General features: G+C 41.7%; 1 protein-coding gene across 1 annotated transcript in view; it reads left to right on the top strand.

Annotated features, from left to right (window-relative positions):
* stab1 (stabilin 1) overlaps positions 1 to 21,033 on the top strand; it is a 72,471-nt gene extending 51,438 nt beyond the window's left edge. Inside the window, exons 57-70 of the mRNA XM_071493337.1 lie at positions 2,089 to 2,193; positions 3,153 to 3,269; positions 4,318 to 4,450; positions 4,590 to 4,650; positions 5,031 to 5,175; positions 6,293 to 6,426; positions 7,051 to 7,216; positions 7,840 to 7,946; positions 8,518 to 8,637; positions 9,373 to 9,507; positions 10,263 to 10,367; positions 13,791 to 13,940; positions 15,480 to 15,581; positions 18,943 to 21,033. Coding sequence (XP_071349438.1) covers positions 2,089 to 2,193; positions 3,153 to 3,269; positions 4,318 to 4,450; positions 4,590 to 4,650; positions 5,031 to 5,175; positions 6,293 to 6,426; positions 7,051 to 7,216; positions 7,840 to 7,946; positions 8,518 to 8,637; positions 9,373 to 9,507; positions 10,263 to 10,367; positions 13,791 to 13,940; positions 15,480 to 15,581; positions 18,943 to 19,011 — 1,649 coding nt within the window. The 3' untranslated portion in view covers positions 19,012 to 21,033. The remainder of the gene's footprint in view (positions 1 to 2,088; positions 2,194 to 3,152; positions 3,270 to 4,317; positions 4,451 to 4,589; positions 4,651 to 5,030; positions 5,176 to 6,292; positions 6,427 to 7,050; positions 7,217 to 7,839; positions 7,947 to 8,517; positions 8,638 to 9,372; positions 9,508 to 10,262; positions 10,368 to 13,790; positions 13,941 to 15,479; positions 15,582 to 18,942) is intronic.
* The last annotated feature ends 931 nt before the right edge of the window (positions 21,034 to 21,964 follow it).

A 21,964-nucleotide genomic window follows, 5' to 3' on the forward strand; every position in this document is an offset into this window, starting at 1 on the left:
GGTGGATCCACTGTGGTTGCATGTTGATTGACTGAATTAACTGAGGGCACATTTCTAGGCTGCAGTTAACGAGTATTTTCATCACTGATTAATCTGCAGATTAATTTCGCAATAAATTAATTGTTTCACCTATAAAATGTTAGAATTAGTGACATTTACAGTTTCTCAGAGCCCAAAATGATGTCTTCAATTTATATTTTCAGTTTACTGTCACACATTACAAAGAAAATCCAAACCTCATTTGAGAACCTGAAACTAGAGAATATTAAAATTTTTGCTTAAAAAATAACAAAAAAACTAGAAAACAGTTGCTGATTGAATTGTTGCAGCTTTACAACCACCATCCCCGACTAAAGACAGAAAAAAAACCATGAAGATGGCAGACAGTCTCACCTCCATCAGCTCTCCAGCAGTCTGTCGCCATGGCAACGCTCCACACTCCCCATCACACAGCTGGGTGTGCTTCCAGCTCAGGACAAACCTGCCAGCTGTTTTCACTCTGGCTCCTGAAGATTAAACAGCTGCTGATTATCTTCTGTGTAGGTTCTGTGAGCTGTGGTGGATTCAGAGCTCACTGCTGTTGCAGTTAAAAAAAAAGAAACCATGTCACTGAATTCATCCTGAGCTGATCCAGAATCAGACAGTTAACTGATTACAGCAGTCCTGGACTTCCAGTAGGACCACCCACCTAATGGCTGCACCATAGGTATGGCTCCATCTACCTGCAGCTTTAATGCACCCACATCCTCCATATACATTGATTAAACAATGCTTAAAATAATGGAGTCGTCATTAGAATGAGTCGCCATAACAAAAAGCTAAACGGTAGCGAGATGAAATGAAGCTGTTTTCTGCTGCGAGTGGCTGTTGACAGGAGTAAAAGTGAGAAATGAGAGAATGACTGAGGTCGAAATCATAGTAGAGTATGGAGACCTGCGCTCCGACCAGGTACTAGACCATCTGCTGTGGCCCGACAGGATGCTGGAGGAAAGATCCATACAACAGAAACCCACAGATCTAAGCGCACCCCCATGATCATTCATGCTGAAGTTTCTCAACAGGTGATCATAAAGGCAGTCTGAAAACTCTGGAGTTCAAAGGGAAGAAAATATTGATGGACCCCGACCACTGACCAGCACGACAGAGGAGACGGGACTCCAAGATCAAAAAACTGAAGGAGAAAAACATAAAGTTCAAAACTCTTACTCAAAACTCCTCAACTGCCGGTGTTGAAAGTACGACTGAGAGTAAAGTAAAAGTAAAATCTTTCAATTCAGCGTGGAAGGCAGCGGAAAGTCTGCTGCCACTGGGAATTTCAACAATGATCTCAGAAGAAGAAAGACTGGATCAGATGGCAAACGGCAAGAGGGAAACTCAGATGCTAACTCTAACCTCATCTTATCATCATCGTCTTAATTTTACTGTATTCATCTTTCATTCTGTTCTGCTTTGAGGATAGCCGGAGGTTTTGGCTACAGAACAGGTGTAGACACATGACAATACACATGGACTCCCAGTATGTGTTAATTTCTGATGCTGTGAGCCAGCAAGTCCAATGTATATACATGAAACAGTGTCATTAATATTTAAGTGTAGTTTTTCTTCTTTTTCTGGCATAACATGGGGAGAATTTGTACAATACAACATGAGATGATGCTGAATACATCAGCCAATTTTGTAAAGGCTGTTTTTGAATAAAGTTTAGGAGAAAAAAAAAACACAACTTCCCCCCGCCATAAGCGAGACAAAGATGGACGACGCGAGCTGATGACATGCCTCTTGTTATCAGCACGGTTCATCACGTGTCTGTTGCACAATGTGACATGACTCATTGATATCATACAGCGTTACACAGATTGTGAAACAGGATTTTTTATCTCACACGGAATGACAAACTTACACAATTGTTGTTATCGCAGTCTAAAACATGTTCTCTAACACAGTTGTTCATTTTTGAGGAAATGAAGCAGCCTGTTGCTGCAGGAACTCTGGCTGCCTGAAATAACTCCTCCATCTGAACTCTGTTTATAGATCACCTGAAATTACCAGAGTCAGGGAGGTTGACTCATGTTTTTCTCTCGCTCTCAGCCTGTAGCTGTGAAAAGCAGGGAAGGTGTGATGATGGCATTGAAGGTTCTGGACAGTGCGTCTGTAGCCCAGGCTGGGTTGGTGATCGCTGCCAGACCGACTTAGGTGAGTTTCCCTCCTGAATGTCAGGGCCTGAATACATTCAGTATGAATTTAGGATGTTTAAAAGGAAAAGTCTGTATTTTTCTTATTCTCAACAAATCTCATAAGAAGGTCAAAGCCAATAATAAGTCTTTTATTACTTCCTTATCCTGTTAATGGCTCTTAGCTTCAGCCCATTAGTTCCAGTTGAATATGTGAATTCCATAAAAAGGCTCACAAATATAGTTTTAAAACTATTGATTTCCTAAAACAGCCGGTCACAGTAGTGACCCTCCAAACAGGAGGAAATACAGCATCAGTCAGGGACTATTTCAGCAGCAGATTAATACACTTGTGTTGCTCCTGAGCTCTAGTGAGCAGTAAGGCGTAAGTGTGTGTGTGTGTGTGTGTGTGTGTGTGTGTGTGTGTGTGTGTGTGTGTGTGTGTGTGTGTGTGTGTGTTGTACTGAAGCCACGTGTCACAGTGCAACAGTGTGTCCCATTGATGTGTTTTCACACAACAATGCAGCTCTCTGACACAGAGGAAGAAAAATATCCGGCTTTGGATTCACACATAATAGTTGTTTGTTGATCAGTTTAGTGATGAGGGGCGGTGGAGAGCCTGGTCTACACATGGGATTGTTGACAGTAATGAGAAAAAATAATATCATTAAATTTATTTCACAGCTTTCATTAAAATTTGGTGGAAGATTTGGCTGTGGGACAATTAACAAATGATGAGTTGTTGTTGTGTTTCTGGGTCAGCAGCACCACAGGATGCCTATTTGATAATTTGCCTATTTGATTACTTTGAGGATTGTGCAGCCGTGAGAACACGTCTGTTCTCTGAGTGCTTTCTGGGGGTTACTTGTCATAAGACACGTAGCTTATATCGACTCCTGAACTTTATTTTACAGTTTTAAAGCCCTGTTTACCTTCTTGCCTTGCTTCTTTGATGAATCATCCAACTGTCTGTGTGTCCAGGCTCAATCCCAGAGGAGTGCCGGCAGTGCCACACTCAGGCCGAGTGTGTGCGAGGTTCTGTCTGTCAGTGTAAATCTGGGTTTCAGGGGAACGGAACCTTCTGCAGCCCAGAGCCACGTGAGTGTTCTGCAGCTCGGGAGGACGGTTCACTCAATCTCTGTGACTCAGTGACTCTTGCAGGAGTTAAAGCTATTTGTTAGTTTTGTTATTGCTACCTAGCAAACACTAGCATCAGCAGCTGCTTACTTGCCAGTCTAGAAGAAACTTTGCAAGATCAGCATCAAACTTTGTTCCTTTACTCACCAAGAGCTGTCTCCACCTGTGGAAAGCAACCATCTTGTTTTGCTTCTATTTCTATCACTTCTTCTCTTTTACTGAAGTGTGCATGCTAACTAGCTAGCTCTGGCCCAGTTGGCCTGTCTCCACTTGTAAGAAAACAGCTGTTTGTGCTAACATCGGCTATGTAGCAATAACAAAACTTAGAAATAGGTCCTTTAAAGTAGCAGCATAATAACTCAAACTGAGCAGAGCATGTTGAAAGTGTAATATATTAATATGAATAATAATAATAATAATAACTTATTTAAAAACAGACCACAAAGTGCTTTGCAGCCACAATAGAAGGAGAAAAATCCTGGAATCCGAAATCTGACCTAGAAAACGTAAAAAGACAATAAAAACTTCACTACATTTTTAACTGCAAGTCTGCTGCAGGATGTTAGATCAGCCTGATCACAGAAACAATTTCTGATATTTTTTGTCATTGAGATAAAGAAAACTCAATGTAAATGGAACAATGGTTAAGCTAACAAAAACTTAAAGTTATCAAACCCCTGCGATACTCAGGTCTGGAGTGCAGCCAGCTTCACTTCCTGTTTGTTTTGGAGGATTTTTGGCTTCATTCTCCTCAGCGATGAAAGACTCGATTATTTAGTATTATAAAAATATCAAGTATTGTCACATCAAAGATACGGTTGGCTGAAATTTAAGTTGTCTGAGGTGAAACATTTCAGTTGTGTCTATTAATATTGTAAAACTCATTCTGGTCTCTGCTCTTAATATTCTGAGGATGTGTAACTCTGAAGACACATTTACAGAGCGGAACAGATGCTCTGAGTCCAGCATGTGAGCAGATCAGATTACAGTTTTATTAAACGCCCTGCAGCTCCAGACCTCTGCTCTGAGTACAACGGCGGCTGTCACCAGAATGCAGAGTGTAACCAGACGGGACTGGTCGTCAACTGCACCTGTCGCAGTGATTACCGAGGGGACGGTTACTCCTGCGAGCCGATCAACAGGTGAGTGTATCATCATTTTCTCTGGACGACGTCCCTGTTCTGCTGAGGTTTTCTCTTCTTTATACAAGATGAGTGACACGAACTAAAGACAGTAAGAGAAACAGCAGCCCGATGTCACACCTGTCTGATCATATTCCAGGTGTGTTGAGGAGCCAAATGGTGGCTGCAGTGACTTTGCCTCCTGCAAGTTCACTGGTCCAGTGAGTAAAAACCTTCTACTTTACTTTTGTTACTGTCTGTACATGCACTTGAGTATTCTTATTATCCATGTCTTTCTGTAGTGATGTAATTTCTAACATATACAACCTCCCTTTATTAAGATTAAGAATTAAGATAGTGTTTTTTTTTTCAAAATAATATTTCTTTCGCAAAGATCCAGGAAATAAGTGTCATTGCGGCAACAATGCAGCAAACTCAACAAAACTGTACTGAGCTTCCTTTTCCAACCTGTCAGCAGCTGAACTACTGAATGAGCTAAAACAGGTTCCTTCTGCCTTACATGACATAATATGATTTTGACCAAAAGCATCTGAACACATGACCTGGTTTCCTGCTTTAACCTTTAATCTGGTTCCTCCAGAACGAGCGAAGGTGCGAGTGCCTGCCGGGGTACGTGGGTAATGGAGTTCAATGTCTGGAGAAGGTGGTGCCCCCTGTAGACCGCTGCCTGGAAGACAATGGAGGCTGCAACCCAGTGGCCTCTTGCAAGGACCTGCATTACCATGGTAACACATGTGCACTGACCTTTATTACAATGGTGACACATTTTTAATGACAAGAGTAACAGATCCCTAATTACTTATGTTGCCATAGTAACACATTTGCAATGACTGCTATTACCAAGGGCAACATCTGTAACGATTTTTATTACCATGGTAACACACGTAGCCTTTATTACCATAGTACACTGTAACACATCCATAATCTGTCACCGAGGTAACACGTCAGGGAAACATTGGCACGCCATGGTAACACACCAGTAGTAATGTCTGTTACCATGGTAACATTCCTGTACTGCCTTTTATCACCATGGTAACGCATCCACAATGACTTTTGTTACCATGGTAACACTTTCGTAATTACTTTTATCACCATGTTGACTCATGGCATCGTATCAGTAACAGAAAACAGTTTCTTCTGCAACACGTCCATTATATCCTAATAATATAACACCTGTCATTTTATGTTGCCATGGTAACACGTCTGAAATAAGGCCGCAGCTGCAGTGTCATCATGTGTTTTTGTGGCTTCTGTGGAGCAGGTGCCATTTTGTCCCACAACCCTACTCCACTGCAGTTGCTATGGTAACTGATAAAGTGGCTGACCTTTATAGTGTTCATGTTACCATGGTGATAGTATGGAGGACATTTTTTATCAGTTCTAGGTTTGAATAGTGATTTTTCAGGGACTGGTAAACAAACATCAACGAGCACTCCGCGGGAATACAGCCGGCAACGCCCGGAGCTCGTTAAGCCCCTGGGCTCGTTAAGCCCCTGGGCTCGTTAAGGCTCATTGAACACAGGGCTTGTTAAGGCTCGGAGCCTGTTAATACCCAGAGATGATTGGTACCTGCTCATTAATTAGGGTGTATTGGTAATGCAGAATTCATAATGCATACAGTGTTTTGTGGGCAAATTTCAGAATGTTTTCAGTACAGTGAGGAAACAAACACCAAGCACGAGTTTCTTTCATCAGCGGCAGTTTTTCATATCAGTTTATTTTTCAGCCTCAAAATGAATTGAATTTTGTTTTCACTCGTCAAGATGAAATTGTTGTACTGAGCAGCACAGGATGACAGTAATATGGGGTAATGGTCAAGGTAACGTGGTTATTGTGGTTCAGCCAACACAGCAGGAGTGTTCCACCTGCGCTCTCCAGAGGGGAAGTACATGATGAACTTCAGTCAGGCCGACGCCGCCTGCCAGGCTGAGGGCGCCACGCTGGCCAACTTTAAACAGCTGGGAGACGCACAGCAGGTAAGCCACCTTCAGGAGAGGTTTCCATAGAGACAGCAGGCAGGTCAGTACGCCTCACATATACATACATACAGTATATTTGAGCAGACATTCATCATTTTGGTGGACGATGCATCTGCACTGCAGCACTGCGCTCTCCTAATGTGCTGCCCTGTTTCTGGGACGTTTTCTATTTACTGTGTTTTAAGTGTTTGACCATGTTAATGAAAATGAGACAGGAAATGAGGACAACAGAACCTTTTTTCAACTTGTTTAATGTCGTCTTCCCTGTCATTAATCTCTACCAGCGTCAGAAACTTGTAGGTAAAACACAAGCAGCCAGTCACAGTTTCTAGTCCCCACATGATGTCTGTGCACCTGCTGCTGCAGCCCTGATGTTCACTTACATTATTTAGTGACAGTACTGAAAACAGAACATCTGTGGCTGTCAGTCAATCTGTCAAACAGCCGAGGTCAGATTTTAAATCCAACCTGTGAATTCATACACAGTATTTACAACCACATTGTAACAACCTCTTCCAGTTAATTGTGAATTACTTCTTGTCACCAATCAGCTGACCACAGCAGTGCAGTGCTGGAAGATGTAATCAGTCATTTATCTCGCCGTTCTCATTCTTCTGACAGCTGGGGATGCATCTGTGTGTTGCCGGCTGGATGGAGGGGGGTAAGGTGGGATACCCAATCCGCTTCCCCTCAGTCAGGTGTGGAGACAACCACGTGGGCCTGGTTATGTACAAAGACCCTGTGGACCAGAGCAGCAAGTATGACGCCTACTGCTACAGGGTCAAAGGTACAACAGCAACACAGCCTCTGTGTTCACCCTGCTGACAGATCTGTGGAAACACTCCCTGCTTTTTCATATCACTGTTGATTGATTTTTTAAATTAGTTGTTAAGTTTTCTGCAGCGTCACTGACCTCTCTGGGGATTCTGTTAACTCCCAGACACTAACAGGCTGTTTGTATCAGCCTGTCTTTAAAATATCAGAAAGTTGTGACAATTTACAGTCAGGTTCCCAGAGTCTGAGTCGACAACTAAACATGAAAGATACATCATAGACAACACTTCATTATATGTATGAAATCCTGGACCTGTTTCCATCGTCTCTGGTGACGTCACGTAGACCAAACACAAAATAAAAAACTAGAAAATTAAATCACCAACATCTATTTTTAGCTTTTGTGTTGTAATATGCTTCATGATGACATCAGATTAGTAAATTATATTCTTGTGACTAATATCAATCAGTTTGTTCCACTGTATAAATAACTCCAGATTATTTAAACCAGATGGATTCATGGACAGACTGGTCACTAACAAACACCCCTGACAACCTGAATATGTTAAAAACATTAGTGATTAATGTGTGTGTGTGTGTGTGTGTGTGTGTGTGTGTGTGTGTGTGTGTGTGCAGATGTTTCTTGTACGTGTCTTGCTGGTTACATTGGAAACGGAGACTTCTGTAATGGCGTCCTGACCAGTGTCCTCGCAACCTACAGTAACTTCTCCACCTTCTACAAGGTGAGTGTGGAAGTTGGACCATTTAGATGTTTCATAATTCTGGTTTCTTGGGTCAGAACCTTCAGGTTTTTCTGTCAGTCATATCAGTAATAATAACTTGCAGTGTGTTCATGTTCGGAGCGTGGTGTGGCCATGTTTGGCTGCCAGCTGACTAATAACATCATATTCATGCAGACACATTATTAACTGTCTAACCTAAAGTAATCTGTGGATATGGTTTGATCAGATTTCATTGAAACTGTCCTTGAAACATAAGAAAACAACTGACGACACATTTTGATTCAAATGTTGTTAAATCCTGGTTAGTGGACAGAAGTCGATATCTGTACCCGAAAAAAACCAGGTGACCTGAGCTGACCTGAACCAGGTCCATGCTCTGTAATCTAATCTGTGGTCTGTTTAATAACTTTGGATCATCTTTTAAAAAGTAAATGTGTGATGTGTTTGTGTGTTGTTACAGTTTCAGGATTTACAAAGTATAAGCAGGAATCACAGATTGACTCGTCAGATTCGTCTTGACAAGAAATCGACTGTAAATCTAAATAACTTCTCCGTCTCTCTTTCTCTGCAGCTGCTGTTGGATTACAGTGACTTGACCTCAGACGGCAAACAGCTCATTGAATTTCTCTCTCACTGGAAGTCTGAGGTCACGCTCTTTGTTCCTCATAACGCCGGCTTCGCACCAAACCAGGTGATGTACAACCTCAACACTTATTATTACTTATTAATTACTAAAAGAGCCATTAACCAAAAAAAAAAACATTTAGGAACTGAGGACAAGACATTTAGATTAGAAAGATGAAAAACGATTTTGACAGAATTTAAAGTATTGACGCACAGAAAGGTTAACTGCTGGAAACATCTGAAGATTAAAAAAAAGAGGCCCAAGGATTGAACCCTGGGGTGCTCCACACATCACGTTGCTTCAGTCGGATCCATATTTAATAAGAAAAACGAACTTGTTTCTGTGGTGGAGGTAGAAATATAATCAACTCAGTTTTCCAGTCTGTTTATTAGCAAAATTAACACACTTTAATAAATTAATACTTATGTTTAGTTGTGTCATACATCTGTTAATATTTCAGTAACTTGATTATGTGTAATTAACACATATTAGTTTCTAAGGAACAGTTGCAGTGTATTAAGTTGAAATTAACCTCTCTATTTGAATGTTTTAATGTGTTTATTGTTTTTTGTTCCCATGTTTCATTTTATATTTACTTGTAAGTAAACACAGAACATGGACGACAGAGTTTTTTTTCACCTACAAACTTGGATTTTTTTAAAAGTAGATGCATCATCTCATATTTACCAAATTAACCTAATGAAGTTTTTAAGCTTTGGAACTGAATTATCAGAATACCAGGTTCCAACAGATGGAGCTGTCAGTGAAATCTGTGTTTCTACTCTGTGTTCCTGTGTTTAGACTCTGACTGGTAGAGATCTCGAGTATCACATCTCAGCCAATAACAGCATGCGACCGTTCAAGGATCTGAGACATGAGGAAGTCATCACATCCCGGCTCGGGTTCAACCTGACTGTTACCCATGGCAACAACGAGGTCGGACACACACACACACACACACACACACACACACACACACACACACACACACACACACACACACACACACACACACACAAAATGATAATAGTAATAGTAAAAAGCTTTAATGGTCAATTAATAGTTTACTAATGCGTCTTGGATAAGCTGTAAACCATTAATAACAAACAACTGTTAGGTTGCCAGGTTGTGGAAAACCCTCCCTACCATTGCACTTTGCTAGCACTTACATTTATTTGGGAGAATCTCTAAACCTGCTGTCATGTTAGTAAGACAGTGATAAAGGATTCTACAATAAAACCATCGTAGTTGTAGTTACAAATGTTCAGTAAGCAGTTCAGATGTCCTGCAGCACAGAGATAAAAAGACAAAGCTTTTTCCACAACCTGGTAACTTCAAATCTGTTCTAATTAATTACTTATAACTGATCGATAAAACATTAGTAAATTATTTCTGAACCATTGAAAGAGCCATTAGTTACATCTTATTAAAACTCAGAAACTGGTGCCAGAATAACTTGTTCTATGAAGATATTTTATATTATTATGTGTTTTACATTGTTGTCTTTCATTATCTGTTTGTAAACCAGCCTCTACTTATAGGTGTCCTGAGTTATGATTGTTGAAAAATTATTGTTACATGTTCATAAACAGCTTAGGAACAGTAAATAGGGGGTAAACAGTTAAAGCGTTGCCATGTTTATCAAGATTAAATTTAGATTTTGTGTCTTTGTTATTGTAAATTGCCCTCAGAGCTATAAACTGGTGAACAAACGGCTGCTGCTGGAGTGGGACATTCCCGCTGTAAACGGGATCATCCATGTCATCGAGGCCCCGCTGACAGCACCCCCCCCACCGGTGAGTGAAAATGGTTTAACCCGGAGCTGCAGACAACTGGGGCAACTTTTATGATCCTGTCAAACACAGACACAGCAAAGATAAAGGAAACGTTGCACTTAGCGGTCATTGTTCTGTTGCCAGATTGTGATGAAATCTTGTGATCTGGCCGACTCGTGATGGAAGAAGTTTCAGGAGACCCGGATTTCTTCAGCAGAAGCATTTATTGAAGTGTGGCTAAGGAGAATAGAGATGAGCAATACAGGTTAACACTGTGTCAGTTCTGAAGGCTGTCCTCGCAGGGTCTATTCAAACCCACACTACACTTGTGGTGTGGGTTTGAATAGACTACATGTCCAACTAAGGACGTTCTTTATGGCCGACATCATCTACCCACTCATATCTTGAGATTCTATTTGGTACAAATCCTAAACAATAAATTACCCTCACCTAAGTCATGTATAAGGAATCTCAAGGGAGGACAGCCTGTCCCTGAGATGAAGCACCTGAGTTAGTGATTCTTTATGACCTTGGTTGTTATGCCAACTGGGCCAGCTGGACCCTGGTAACTGGACCCGTTACTGACAGAACACATTCCCCAGCCCCTAACCTCAACCATCACACCAGCTCTCACCCAGAAACCCTCAAACAGCCATTTACTGCAGAAAAGTGTCAGAACCCACAACTATTATTGGCTCCCATGTATATAGTAAAGCAAGACCCCCCCAACACACACACACACACACACACACACACACACACACACACACACACACACCAGAGGTTGACCTTGCTCTTTTCAGCTTGGAAGTTTCAAACTCGGAGGCTGTTGTTGTTTCTCGCAGTGAAGGGATTTTGAAAATGATAACACAGATAACAGACAGAGGAGGAGAATGCCATGTGAAATATGTGGGCAATGGTAGTTTTATAGCCACAGTCAGCATCCAGTGAGTCAGACTGACACGATGCTGACGTCTCCTATTACACTCCGAAATTTTCTAATGTAGGTGACGAGAGGAAAGGCATCACTTACAAAAGACTCTTTGTGGCAGGATTTGATTTAATTCTGACTGTATGTTCCTCAGCAGCAGCATTTTAACTTGGACTGATGGATCATTTTATTTTGGAAACATCTACCTGCTCTGAACTGAAGTCTCATTCTTCATAAAATCACTCTTTTCTTTCATAAGCTTGTTAACGATGAGGTGAAATATTTGCTGTATCATAAACAATCGCAGTTCTGACCAGCGCCACCAGGAGGTGCTATGGCAACCCTCTCGCTCTGTTGTTGCTAGGCAACAGTTGTAGCAGGGAGCAGATGGCTGTGTTTAGTTCCTTGGCAAAGTTTTCAGAAAATGAAGATTTAATCAGCTGAGTTGTAAACGTTTCCATTCTGATAAAATCACAAGTGATCAATATTCATAACGCGAGGACGAGATCACGACAGATTCATCTGAAAGATTTGGCGAAATAACAATTATAATTTTATTTCCCCAAATTATTACAGTGTTCAGTGCTCAGCTTGTTTCCTCTTGTCCTCGTCCCGACCACGTACTGACTGTGGACTGAGTCAGATCTCAGATACACACTGGGAAAATTAAATTACATGTTTTTTGGATCTTGTGATTTAGATTTGAAGTACAAAGAAGTAAATACAACCCCTGCAGCAAACAGACGTAAAAAATGAGCCTGTCTTCAAATGTTAATACACTACTACACTACACTAATTGTGGCACATGCAGAAGTTTAGTGGATCATTTTATCTTAAGGTTTTGAATTTTTATTATTTTGAACTTAATTTCTTCGTCATTAATTGCGCCCGTGTTTTGTGTGGAAATGAATTCTTCTGTATTTCCATCAAGTATCTGGTGAAAAGTACAGTGTGGAGGTCAGTCGTCTGCAGATGTTGCTGCCGTGTGATGACAGATATTTGACACAGCTCAGCTCTTGTATGACTACATGACCACAGCGTTGCTGCGGCTCAGCTGCAGGTGGAGGCCGTCACATTTTGGCCGATACCACAGGTCACGTGGTGACGTCCTGCTGTGATTCAGTGGAAACAGAAACGAATGAGGTGCAGCTCAGACAGCTGGACGGTACCACTGGAAAGAACTACATGACATACTGAATAAATAATTCAATTAATTATTACACTGCTGTGCATCAGTACAGTCCAGTAATACTGAGGACATTTCCATCTGATGAGTAACACATGTTTTTTGATGATTTTTTTGCTCTTTGAACACATTTTGTTCTTTGACCTCCCTGAAACAAATGTTACAGGATGATATTTCATATATAACAGTGAAGATGCATTTCATCCACTCGCCATGGTTACACAGCTGGACTCACAACGAAGGAGGGGTCAGGTCAAATCATTAGAGAACAAACTTTAGTTATAAAAAGGCCCGATTTGATTAGTTTGAGGGAGCTAATTATTAAAAAAAACAGGTTTAACAAACTGCAGATTAGAGCCGTTTTCTTTCAAATAGATCAATATGAATGTGTCCACAGCCTGTGGGAAGGAGAGGGTGGCAGAAACCTGTAGTTTTTAACAAACAATGCAGAATATCTCCTGAATCTCTTCGTCAAAGTTTCTTAATTCTTAGTTGAGCACACCCCCGAGTGTCAGAGCGGAGACGCTGGAGACTCGAGGATTAACCAGAAACAGGCCTGAGCGCTGCTGTTTTATGGTCTGAGCTTCATCACGTTATCTCACATCTACACAAGGTCACTGAGTTCTCAGCAGCTTCCCCCTCAGTGTGAAAGAGCCTGCTCACATGTTTCACACATTTGGAGGAAAATTAAAGACTTTTTGACTGTGTCGACTCCACCAGGGTGGTTCATTTCACCCTGAGCAGAACACTGGCACTAATCATTTCTCTTCATCAAAATACTAAACATTGTTGAGCCATTTGGATTAAAGGAACATGAAAAAAAAATTTAAAAAACATTCAAACTTTTGGACAAATTATTCATCTTAACTGTAAAACTGACTGAGCTCAGACTTGACTAAACAATTGAAATGTGTAGCACTGTTTTGAAATATATTTTTATCATTTGATGCAAAAAAGAAATTTCGAATCGAAGCTTTGGGACGACCTTCAAGAAGGAGCTGAACGATTTCCGGGTCGAACGGGGTCGAGGAGCCAGGAACGACCAAATAAGGGAACTGGGATCATCGCTTCCATCTGTCGTCTGATTGGAAGTTTAACATAAATTAATCATTTTACCTGGCTGAGATTTTATCTTCCTCTGGGGAAATGATGTCTCCATGGTAACAGTGCAGCAAAGTATAGCTGTTGCCATGGCAATTAGAGCTGGACAGATAAAGAGTGAGTGTGTATGTAACAGCCAGTGGCGAAGATTAAAAGGTTTAATCTGATGTCCTCACGTCTGTAATAATTCTCATGTGTTTGTGTTTGTTTTTCCTGTCACCTCCAGATTTCCCATCATGCCTCCCGAGCCCACGCCCACTCCAGCGGCACAGCGGCGGCCATCTTGGTGTCGTTGTTGCTGGTGTGCGTGTTGGCTGCACTCGGCTACTACATCTTCAAACACAAGACTGATGCTTTCCGCTTCCACTACTTTAGAGTGAGACACACACACACACACACACACACACACACACACACACACACACACACACACACACACACACACACAGAACCAGAAGTGAAACTGGTTTAAATGTTGTGAATGTTTCAGTGGCATCTTTAATGAGAGCATGGATTCATGAATTGAACCAGGTTCACATTCATGTTTTTGAGTGAAAAACTCAAAACTTTTGGATGCATCGGTCTGATGTTTGACGCACATACACCATCTTCAAGGCAGAATTTTCAATTTGTCCAATACTGAAGTTTATAACCAAATTCTCTTGCAAACGTTAGCATGCTAACGCGCTACACTGAAATGGTGAAACTGGAAACTTCCGGCTCACATCGTGTTCATGTGGCGTCGACTCACTGAGGTTAAACACAGGAGCCAGAAGCTGTTCCAATCATTTTATCTGTCACAATTCAAGGTGCTTAGGTCGATGGTTAAAGGATGGATGGATGGATGGATGATTTTTTTCTGTACATGAGATATTAAAATATTAAAATAAATAAAATTACATATCAACTTAAAATGTCTGCACAAACGATAATAAACCAAAATAAATCAAACTTCCACTTACTGTATTTATGCATCCACTATCTGTCTCTTCACTATCTGGGTATTAAAACAGGAATCTAATGAAACACAACACTAATAAACATTTAAAAGACATGAAACAGTAACTGCCGTAATAACATAACATGAGGTTTAAAAAGTCTGTTCTTCAACTCACAGCGGTTCGGAGGGAAAAGGCTTTGCAGACAGAAGGGAGGGGTTATATAACTTCCTGGGTGTGGTTAATAGGTTGACAGGTGATTCACAGGTGAGGTCTGTTGTTAAAGGTAATTAAATACTGAAATCTAATAGATATACGACTGTATTGACAAGAACAGTATTTTTAACCCTCACATATCCAACTCATGAATTTCCTCCTGGACAGGTTGAATATTAGGTTCACAATTTTTCTTAAAACGATCAGATTCTCTTGTGAACCTAGTAAAACAGGATTTGTCTGTTTAATCCTTCTTCCTGTCGTCATGAAAAGATTCCTCGTGCATTTTCAGTGAAAGTGATGCGAGACAAAGTCCAGAGTCCTTGTGATGTGAAAAAGTCTTTAGTAGGAAATTTTCTCTCTGTTGTACTTTTCCACCACTACAGCTGAGCATGGAAACTCTGTTCGGGGAAACACAAAGAGGGAATTTGGCACTGAAATGATGAACTTTGGAAGGTTTGGACCCACTTGATTTGAGTAACTCAGCCTGCTGAAGCCTCATATTAACCTCAGATAAATTCTGTAATATATTTTTGCACAGAACAAGGACTTTTTGTCTCCATCACTTCCATTTGCAGCATGTTAGACATCAGGGATTTGATTTGCTGTGAGGAAGTGACTCAGCACTTTAAGGCCTTTGCTTCTTCGTTGAAATTTGAACCTGTAGAACAGATATTAATGTGAATCAATGATTAGGCTGCTGGTGGTTCACTGTTGCCCTGCGGACAGCTGACAGTGCTTCCTGTTGTTTCCTCTGACAGAATGAGGATGAGGATGGTGCAGCAGGCAGGACCAAGCCCACACTGGTCTCGATCCCCAACCCTCTGTACAGCGGCTCCAGGGCCTTCACGGAGCCGTTTGGGGTGAGTTTACTAATCTGAACACTGACGTCAGGAGGAGAGTCTGGGCTGCTCACTGCTTTCCAAACTCACCCACTGAGGATCCAGACTAAACGGGCATTCAGATGGAAAACAGCTCTGTGCTAGAACAAAGCAACGAGCTGCTTTGGTTGGTTTGTGCTGGTTCAGGCACTGGTGAGAGATGAAATACAATCCAAAGCAGAAACATCCAGATCTGATCTGTAGAACTGGCCTCGGTGCTGCTCCAGTCGTATTTTAATGATCCAGCGTCGGGTACAATAAAGCAGATTAAAATCCCGTCTTTACTGTGTTCACCTGTTGCTCTCCGCACTGAGACCTGTGCACCACATTATCCAAGTGAAACTTAGGGTGGGTGTGTGCAATTATTTGGATTCAGTTACTGACTTGGTAAATTCATAGATTCATTGGATTCAGATACAAATTATAATCAGCAAAGTTCAGTGTAAAAACTTAACTGTTTCTCATTTGCTTTCACCAGTTAAAGTGACTGTTGGCTTTAGGTCATATCAGCTGTTAGAGCTGGAACGTCATTGTGAGGGAAGACGCTGCACTCTGCTCATCACTGTACGACCAGAGTGGAGTGTTTCTGTAGTTCGAACAACTCTAACAAACGATCCCACACTTTGGATTTCCTGCCCGACATGGTCTTCGATATTTGACGTAACGTGACCCCTACGAGCTGCCGTAAGGCAGGAGCTGTTGTCGGAGTCCCACCTGTGACACGGGTTAGGAAAAATAAAGAAGTTGCTGCTGTTCATCGTACTTCATCTATGTCCTGTTCAGTTTTTATTATTACAATATGGTCCCAGTCAGACAACCAGCCGAGTAAATGACGTCTGTCTCTGAGTTTGATTTGATTTTTTTTTTTTTTACTGCGACCAACTGACCAATTAAAACTTGGTGGACTAAGATTCTTCCTTCTCATCCACTAACGTTTGGTTGACTGTCAGGGAGCAAAGTGCTCCTATAGGATTTTATTCAGATTTCACCTCTTGGCTTTTCAGACATTTTGCCATTTGGGTCTTATCAGCATCATCTCTTGGTTTGATTTGATTCTTGATGATTCAGTTATATTTGATAAATACTGATGTTGCATCAAGAATTTCTCAGAATTTATTCTTGGAAAATTTCTTCTACATTCAACCAGAGAGCAACACTTTTGTTTCCTTGAATATAAAGTTGTGAAAGATGCACATATTGTCTAAACTGTAAAGACATCAACGGTTGTTTAGGCCAACATGTGAAAAACTGTTTGGTAACAATTAAAAAGAAAACTGCCCTGTTACAAAGCTGTCATCATGATGCATATTTAAAGAATAAAAACTGTCACATACAGCTACACATGGACCATCAGTCGCAGACGCTTCGACTACGTAGAGACACCGGCTGTAATTATCACTTTGATCACAGGACAGAAACTGAAAATCTAGACTCTAATTCATCTGCGGTGTCAGGACATCAGGCCGGTATCTGCAGGCAGCTGTTAGATAGTGTGAGCTCCTCAGCAGGGACGGACTGAATCCACGCCCTGAGTCAGATATATGTCTCCACCACTCACAGAGGAGCTCAGATCAGCGAGGAGTCCGTCGCCCTCATGGATAAAGTCTCTGTGTTCACTCTGAGATATCCAGGGTCAGTTAACCGTCCTGAGTCCCCGCCCCTCAGTGCAGATGAACATGTTCACTGAGAAAAGGCACAAGTTCAAAGATCATAAAATCATAAAATCTACATTTCCTTATCGTCACCGTCCCGATTTCTCCTCTGAGTTACAAGAAGCTGATGAGTTGTTTTCATGTCTGAGTGTCGGCCGGTCCAGGTTTTAAGGGGGGGGGGGGTCCTCACCTCTGGCCTTTTATTGAGAGAGGTGAGGAGGCCATTGGGGGGGGGGGGGGGATTCCTCACCACAGTAACACAACATTATGATTATTCCCATATGACATAAAGGAGGGATAAGTCACCACCACAGCATCTGGCAGCTCTCTCTCTCTCTCTCTCTCTCTCTCTCTCTCTCTCTCTCTCTCTCTCTCACACACACACACACACACACACTTATTTCTGTTTAAGCAAAAAAGCACAACATGTTCAAGTTCTTGACTCTAATTACTAATAATGATTTTTCATTATTCAAAATATTTCTGTTAGATTTTAGTCCAGATGTCTGCAGAGTCTTTAGAATAAATAAAAATGACATAAATTAAGCAGCTTGTTCCACAGGCAGATCTTTATGCACATGAAGATAAAAATATATCTGGACCTGGTCGGACACAAACACTGCTGTTAATGTGTGTGTGGGACACGCTGCAGTCTTCCCCGCTCTCAGCGTCTCTCAGTAGTTTACACATTCCTCCTCTATCAGAGGACAGACTGACTTCAGTTTGCTCTCAGCAGAGTGATCTCACTGCTGTCAGACCTGCAGGATCAGTTTAATACAGAGTCATACTCAGGTTCAGAGACCTCAGCCGGGTTCTTCCAGATACGGCGCCAAAGTTAACTGGATTTTGAGAAAAAGAAAATGTTAATCAGTGTATGATAGGAGTTGTTCATCGAGATCCACAGCTGGAGGCTAATCCGTCGGGTGTCATTAAACCACTGAAGAAGAACAGAGATGACGTAATGAGCAGAGCAGCAGTCAGACAGTTGTTTCCGTCTCTTCAGTGGAAGTTGAAGCCACATGTTTCTCCTGCATCCTGGCTGCACTGCGTCGTTTTTAGTTTTCATTGACAGACTTTTCCAACAAAACCACTGAAAATGCACATTAAAGAAAAACAGGAGTGACGGAGACTTTTCTGTTCATTAGAGGAATATTTTTAAATGAGAGGATTGATGCCACCGTCATGGCTGCAGCCTGCAGCAGGTTAGCTTTATGTTGAGTCTATGAAACACTACAGGAGCTACTTGTTCCTGCTGCAGAACCAGCGTTAGCATTAACAGCTGTTTACTCACCCACATCTGTCTCCAGCTGTGGGAAGCAACCTTCTTGTTTTGTTTCTATTTGTATCACTTTTCCTCTTCTGAAGTTAGCATGCTAACCAGCTCCTGCCTGCTGCTTGATTAAGTGATTCTTTCTTTCAACACCAGCGTCAGGGTCAGATCTGCTCCATACAAGAACTGAGTAGAAACTATTCACCGTTTTATAGATGGTTTCTATCTCTTGGCCAGAAACAGTAGCTACACAGAGTCTCTGCTGTTTGCCTGACGACTGCCCAGAGCCAAGAGATGGTCTCTGCTAGTGCTGGGAATGGCCATAAATACTCATGTTATGACCAAAAGTATGTGGACAGCCCCAAAATAGTTCAGTGTACATTTGGTTTCCTGGTTTGATCATTTTCTCTCCATCCTACAGGACCCCAGTCAGGGGGCGGAGCCGGCAGAACCTGAGGAACCTTCAAAGATCCTGGATTTGGACCAGTAAAACCAGTTGAACCAGTAAAACTGTAGCTGTCTGTTTACAAACCACAGTAACCTGCTGGCTGCACAGCTTCGCTTTCTGCAGTTCGTTTATATCCAAATAAGTTTAAGTTTACTTAACCCAGATGCTCTCTGGAAAGAAAACCAAATCAGTATTTTTATCATCAATCAATCAAATGATTCTGTGTAATATGAAAATGTTTCTGGTAGCTGTGAACCAACCGGAGAATTATCAGCAACTCTGCAGCTGTTTGGAGATTTTTAGGCTCTTTTAGCTCCGGTTTTTGGTTTTTATGGAACGTGTGTTGTTTGGTGCAGTCGCAGCAGCTGCAGGCAGAAAAAACTCACCTGCTCAGCACCAAACAGCAGACGACACAGTCAGAGACTAGCTGTGAACTTAGTGGAGCATTTAGCAGCTGACTCAGAGTTTTCCCTCAGGAGTTGGTGGAGACCAAACACAGCAAAAGGAAATGAACAGTGGACTTAAATGTACCAACACATCTCCAGTGGGACGATCGTGACGTGTCTGCTGGATATGAAGGCAGCTGTTAGTCACAGCTACTTTATGTTCACTGGTAAATGAAAATGAATTAATATCTTTGTTACTGACTCTTCTATGATGAGACAAAGAGCAAATAATTAGTTTATAGATTATAATTTATTTTTTTAAGGGCTTGTGATTTATGTATCAGCAAACACAGTATGATCAACTTGAGGTTGTTTTTGTTTCCATTATTTTATTCTTTTCCTTTTAGCTCTGGTTTGGTTTCCACCAAAAACTAAGATTTTACCTGTCAAGATTTTTGATAAATGGTTGTGATGAGTCCGACCTGTCTGGTTTCCAGGCGAGGAGAGAGTTGATTAACGCCTGATATATCTTATTCCTCTTCATCTGTCCAAAAACTATTAAAAACACATCAGTGAGCCAAACTGCTGCACATGTTCCTTCATTACCATGAACACACACTAGTTTAGTTTGACTGAATCCCACACACACCCTCCTGCTGTGGGAAATACTCCCTCATGCATGAAATGTCCCCAACTAATGCTCTAGTTCCAGCTGTTTGAGTAACATGATTAAAAACCACAGTTTTCAGCTGTTTCAGGAAGATACTGAGCTTTTTTTAGAAATGAAAATATATTTGTGAGGTGCTTTTAGAGATTTATGTCTTCAGAAGAAACAAACAGGATGGGAGGAGCACCAGCCCCATCCTTTAACTCATTCGTAGAGAGAAACTGGCTGAACACCAAACTCAAAGTACTGTGACGCTGGAGCAGCTGCAGTCCCCCAAACCACCGTGATGTCCTCCATAATTCTGCTGATCAGTCGGTTCAGCTCAGGCTGAGATGACAGGACGATGAGCTCCAGTTCCACAAAGCAGAAACTTTCATCCTGGAGGTTAAAGTGATGGATGCAGTGACGTAAAGAAAACAGGCTCTGATCCTGTTCCCGTATTAAAGGAATAGTTCAACATTTTTTGGTAAAGTTATGATGCCACACTTCAATCTCTCCATTGAATGTGAATCCATAGCCAATATCTAATTAGCTTAGCTTAGCATAAAGACTGGAAACAAGGACACGGCTGACCTGTGTCTGTCCAGCATTTATAAAATCTGTCTACACAGCAGTAAAGCTCCATATTTCACGTGATGCCCCTCTCCTGAGAGGGATTGGGTCATAAGCTCAGGTTGATTAAGTCCCTTCACTTTATTTACATCAGTTCTTCTGGTTAGATGGTTTAGTGACGTCCTCACATCGACCCAGAGAAGATGATCAAACTGGACTATGTAGTGGAAATGAAAGTCATAACAGGGTTTCTGTAGGTGAACCTGGGGGAGGATCTTTATCTTTGTTTAATCTGTTGCAGTTTCAGTAAAAAATAAAAATCACTGCTTTTCTCAGCTGTGCTGTGCTAATATCAGCGGCTCCAACAACTTCCATTTAGAAAAAACTAAATCTATCATCTGCTCCATGAAGCCAATGTCACTTCCATTCATCTCAATAAAGGGCTGAGCTGAACAAACACAGACATGGTTAGTGTGGTTGTGTGCACATTGTTAGCTAGTGTGAAGCTACTACTCAGGTGGGTTCAGGCTCAGGTTCTGGTTCTGGTTCTGGTTCTGGTTCTGGTTCTGGTTCAGGCTCAGGTTCAGGTTCAGGTTCAGGTTCAGGAGCGAGAGCAGAGCAGGTAACAAGCAGGTGGCAAAGGCTCCACATCAGGAGAGAGATGATGATCTGTCAGGAAACAACTGACAGGTTTATATACAACTGATGAGGAAACTGGGAACAGGTGTTTGACTGGGGGGGCGAGGGGGGGTCAGGTGACTGGGATCGGAGGGAGAGCCGGGGACATCTGGTGTCCAGATGGACAATGGAAGTGCGACTGTGGATGAAGACAGAGACACAGAAGCAGAACAGGACGGAGGCAGGAATCATGACAGGGAACAAATTCTGCAGGTTAAGCAATGAAAAAATGAGCACTGTGATTAGTTTTGCTGATTAAAACAAAGTATTTGTCAAATTCAAATTTGACCTCGTGGTGGCGTTAGTCAACATCATCTTAGTGACAAACAGGTGTTAAAGCCGAAGATCCTGCTGCTGTTTCAGTTCGAGAATAAACCCCTGATCTGATCTTTGTTGGCTGCTTCTTCGTTTCTTTGCTGCCAGAATTGATTTTGTTTACATCAAAACCACAGAAACCTGCATCAGTCTTCACTCTATTGTATTTGATGCGTCTCTCACTGACGTCTACATCCTTTCTCCTCCCACGTGTGTTTTTCCACGTGGCTGCAGAAACAGAAGACATGTTGTGTTTACACAGGCAGCAGGTTTTTTTTTTCACCCAGGTTTTTGTTTGACAGCAGCCATGTTGTTTACGATGGAAGGAACCAGTTTTTTCTCCTTCCTCTCCTCGACTCCTCTGTTCGAATCTAGGGCCAAAAACCCAAATCGTTGT

The sequence above is a fragment of the Trachinotus anak genome, unplaced genomic scaffold, assembly GCF_046630095.1.
Source record: "Trachinotus anak isolate AG129_WGS33_773 ecotype Australia unplaced genomic scaffold, CSIRO_AGI_Tana_v1 ptg000013l, whole genome shotgun sequence".
Taxonomy (NCBI): domain Eukaryota; kingdom Metazoa; phylum Chordata; class Actinopteri; order Carangiformes; family Carangidae; genus Trachinotus; species Trachinotus anak.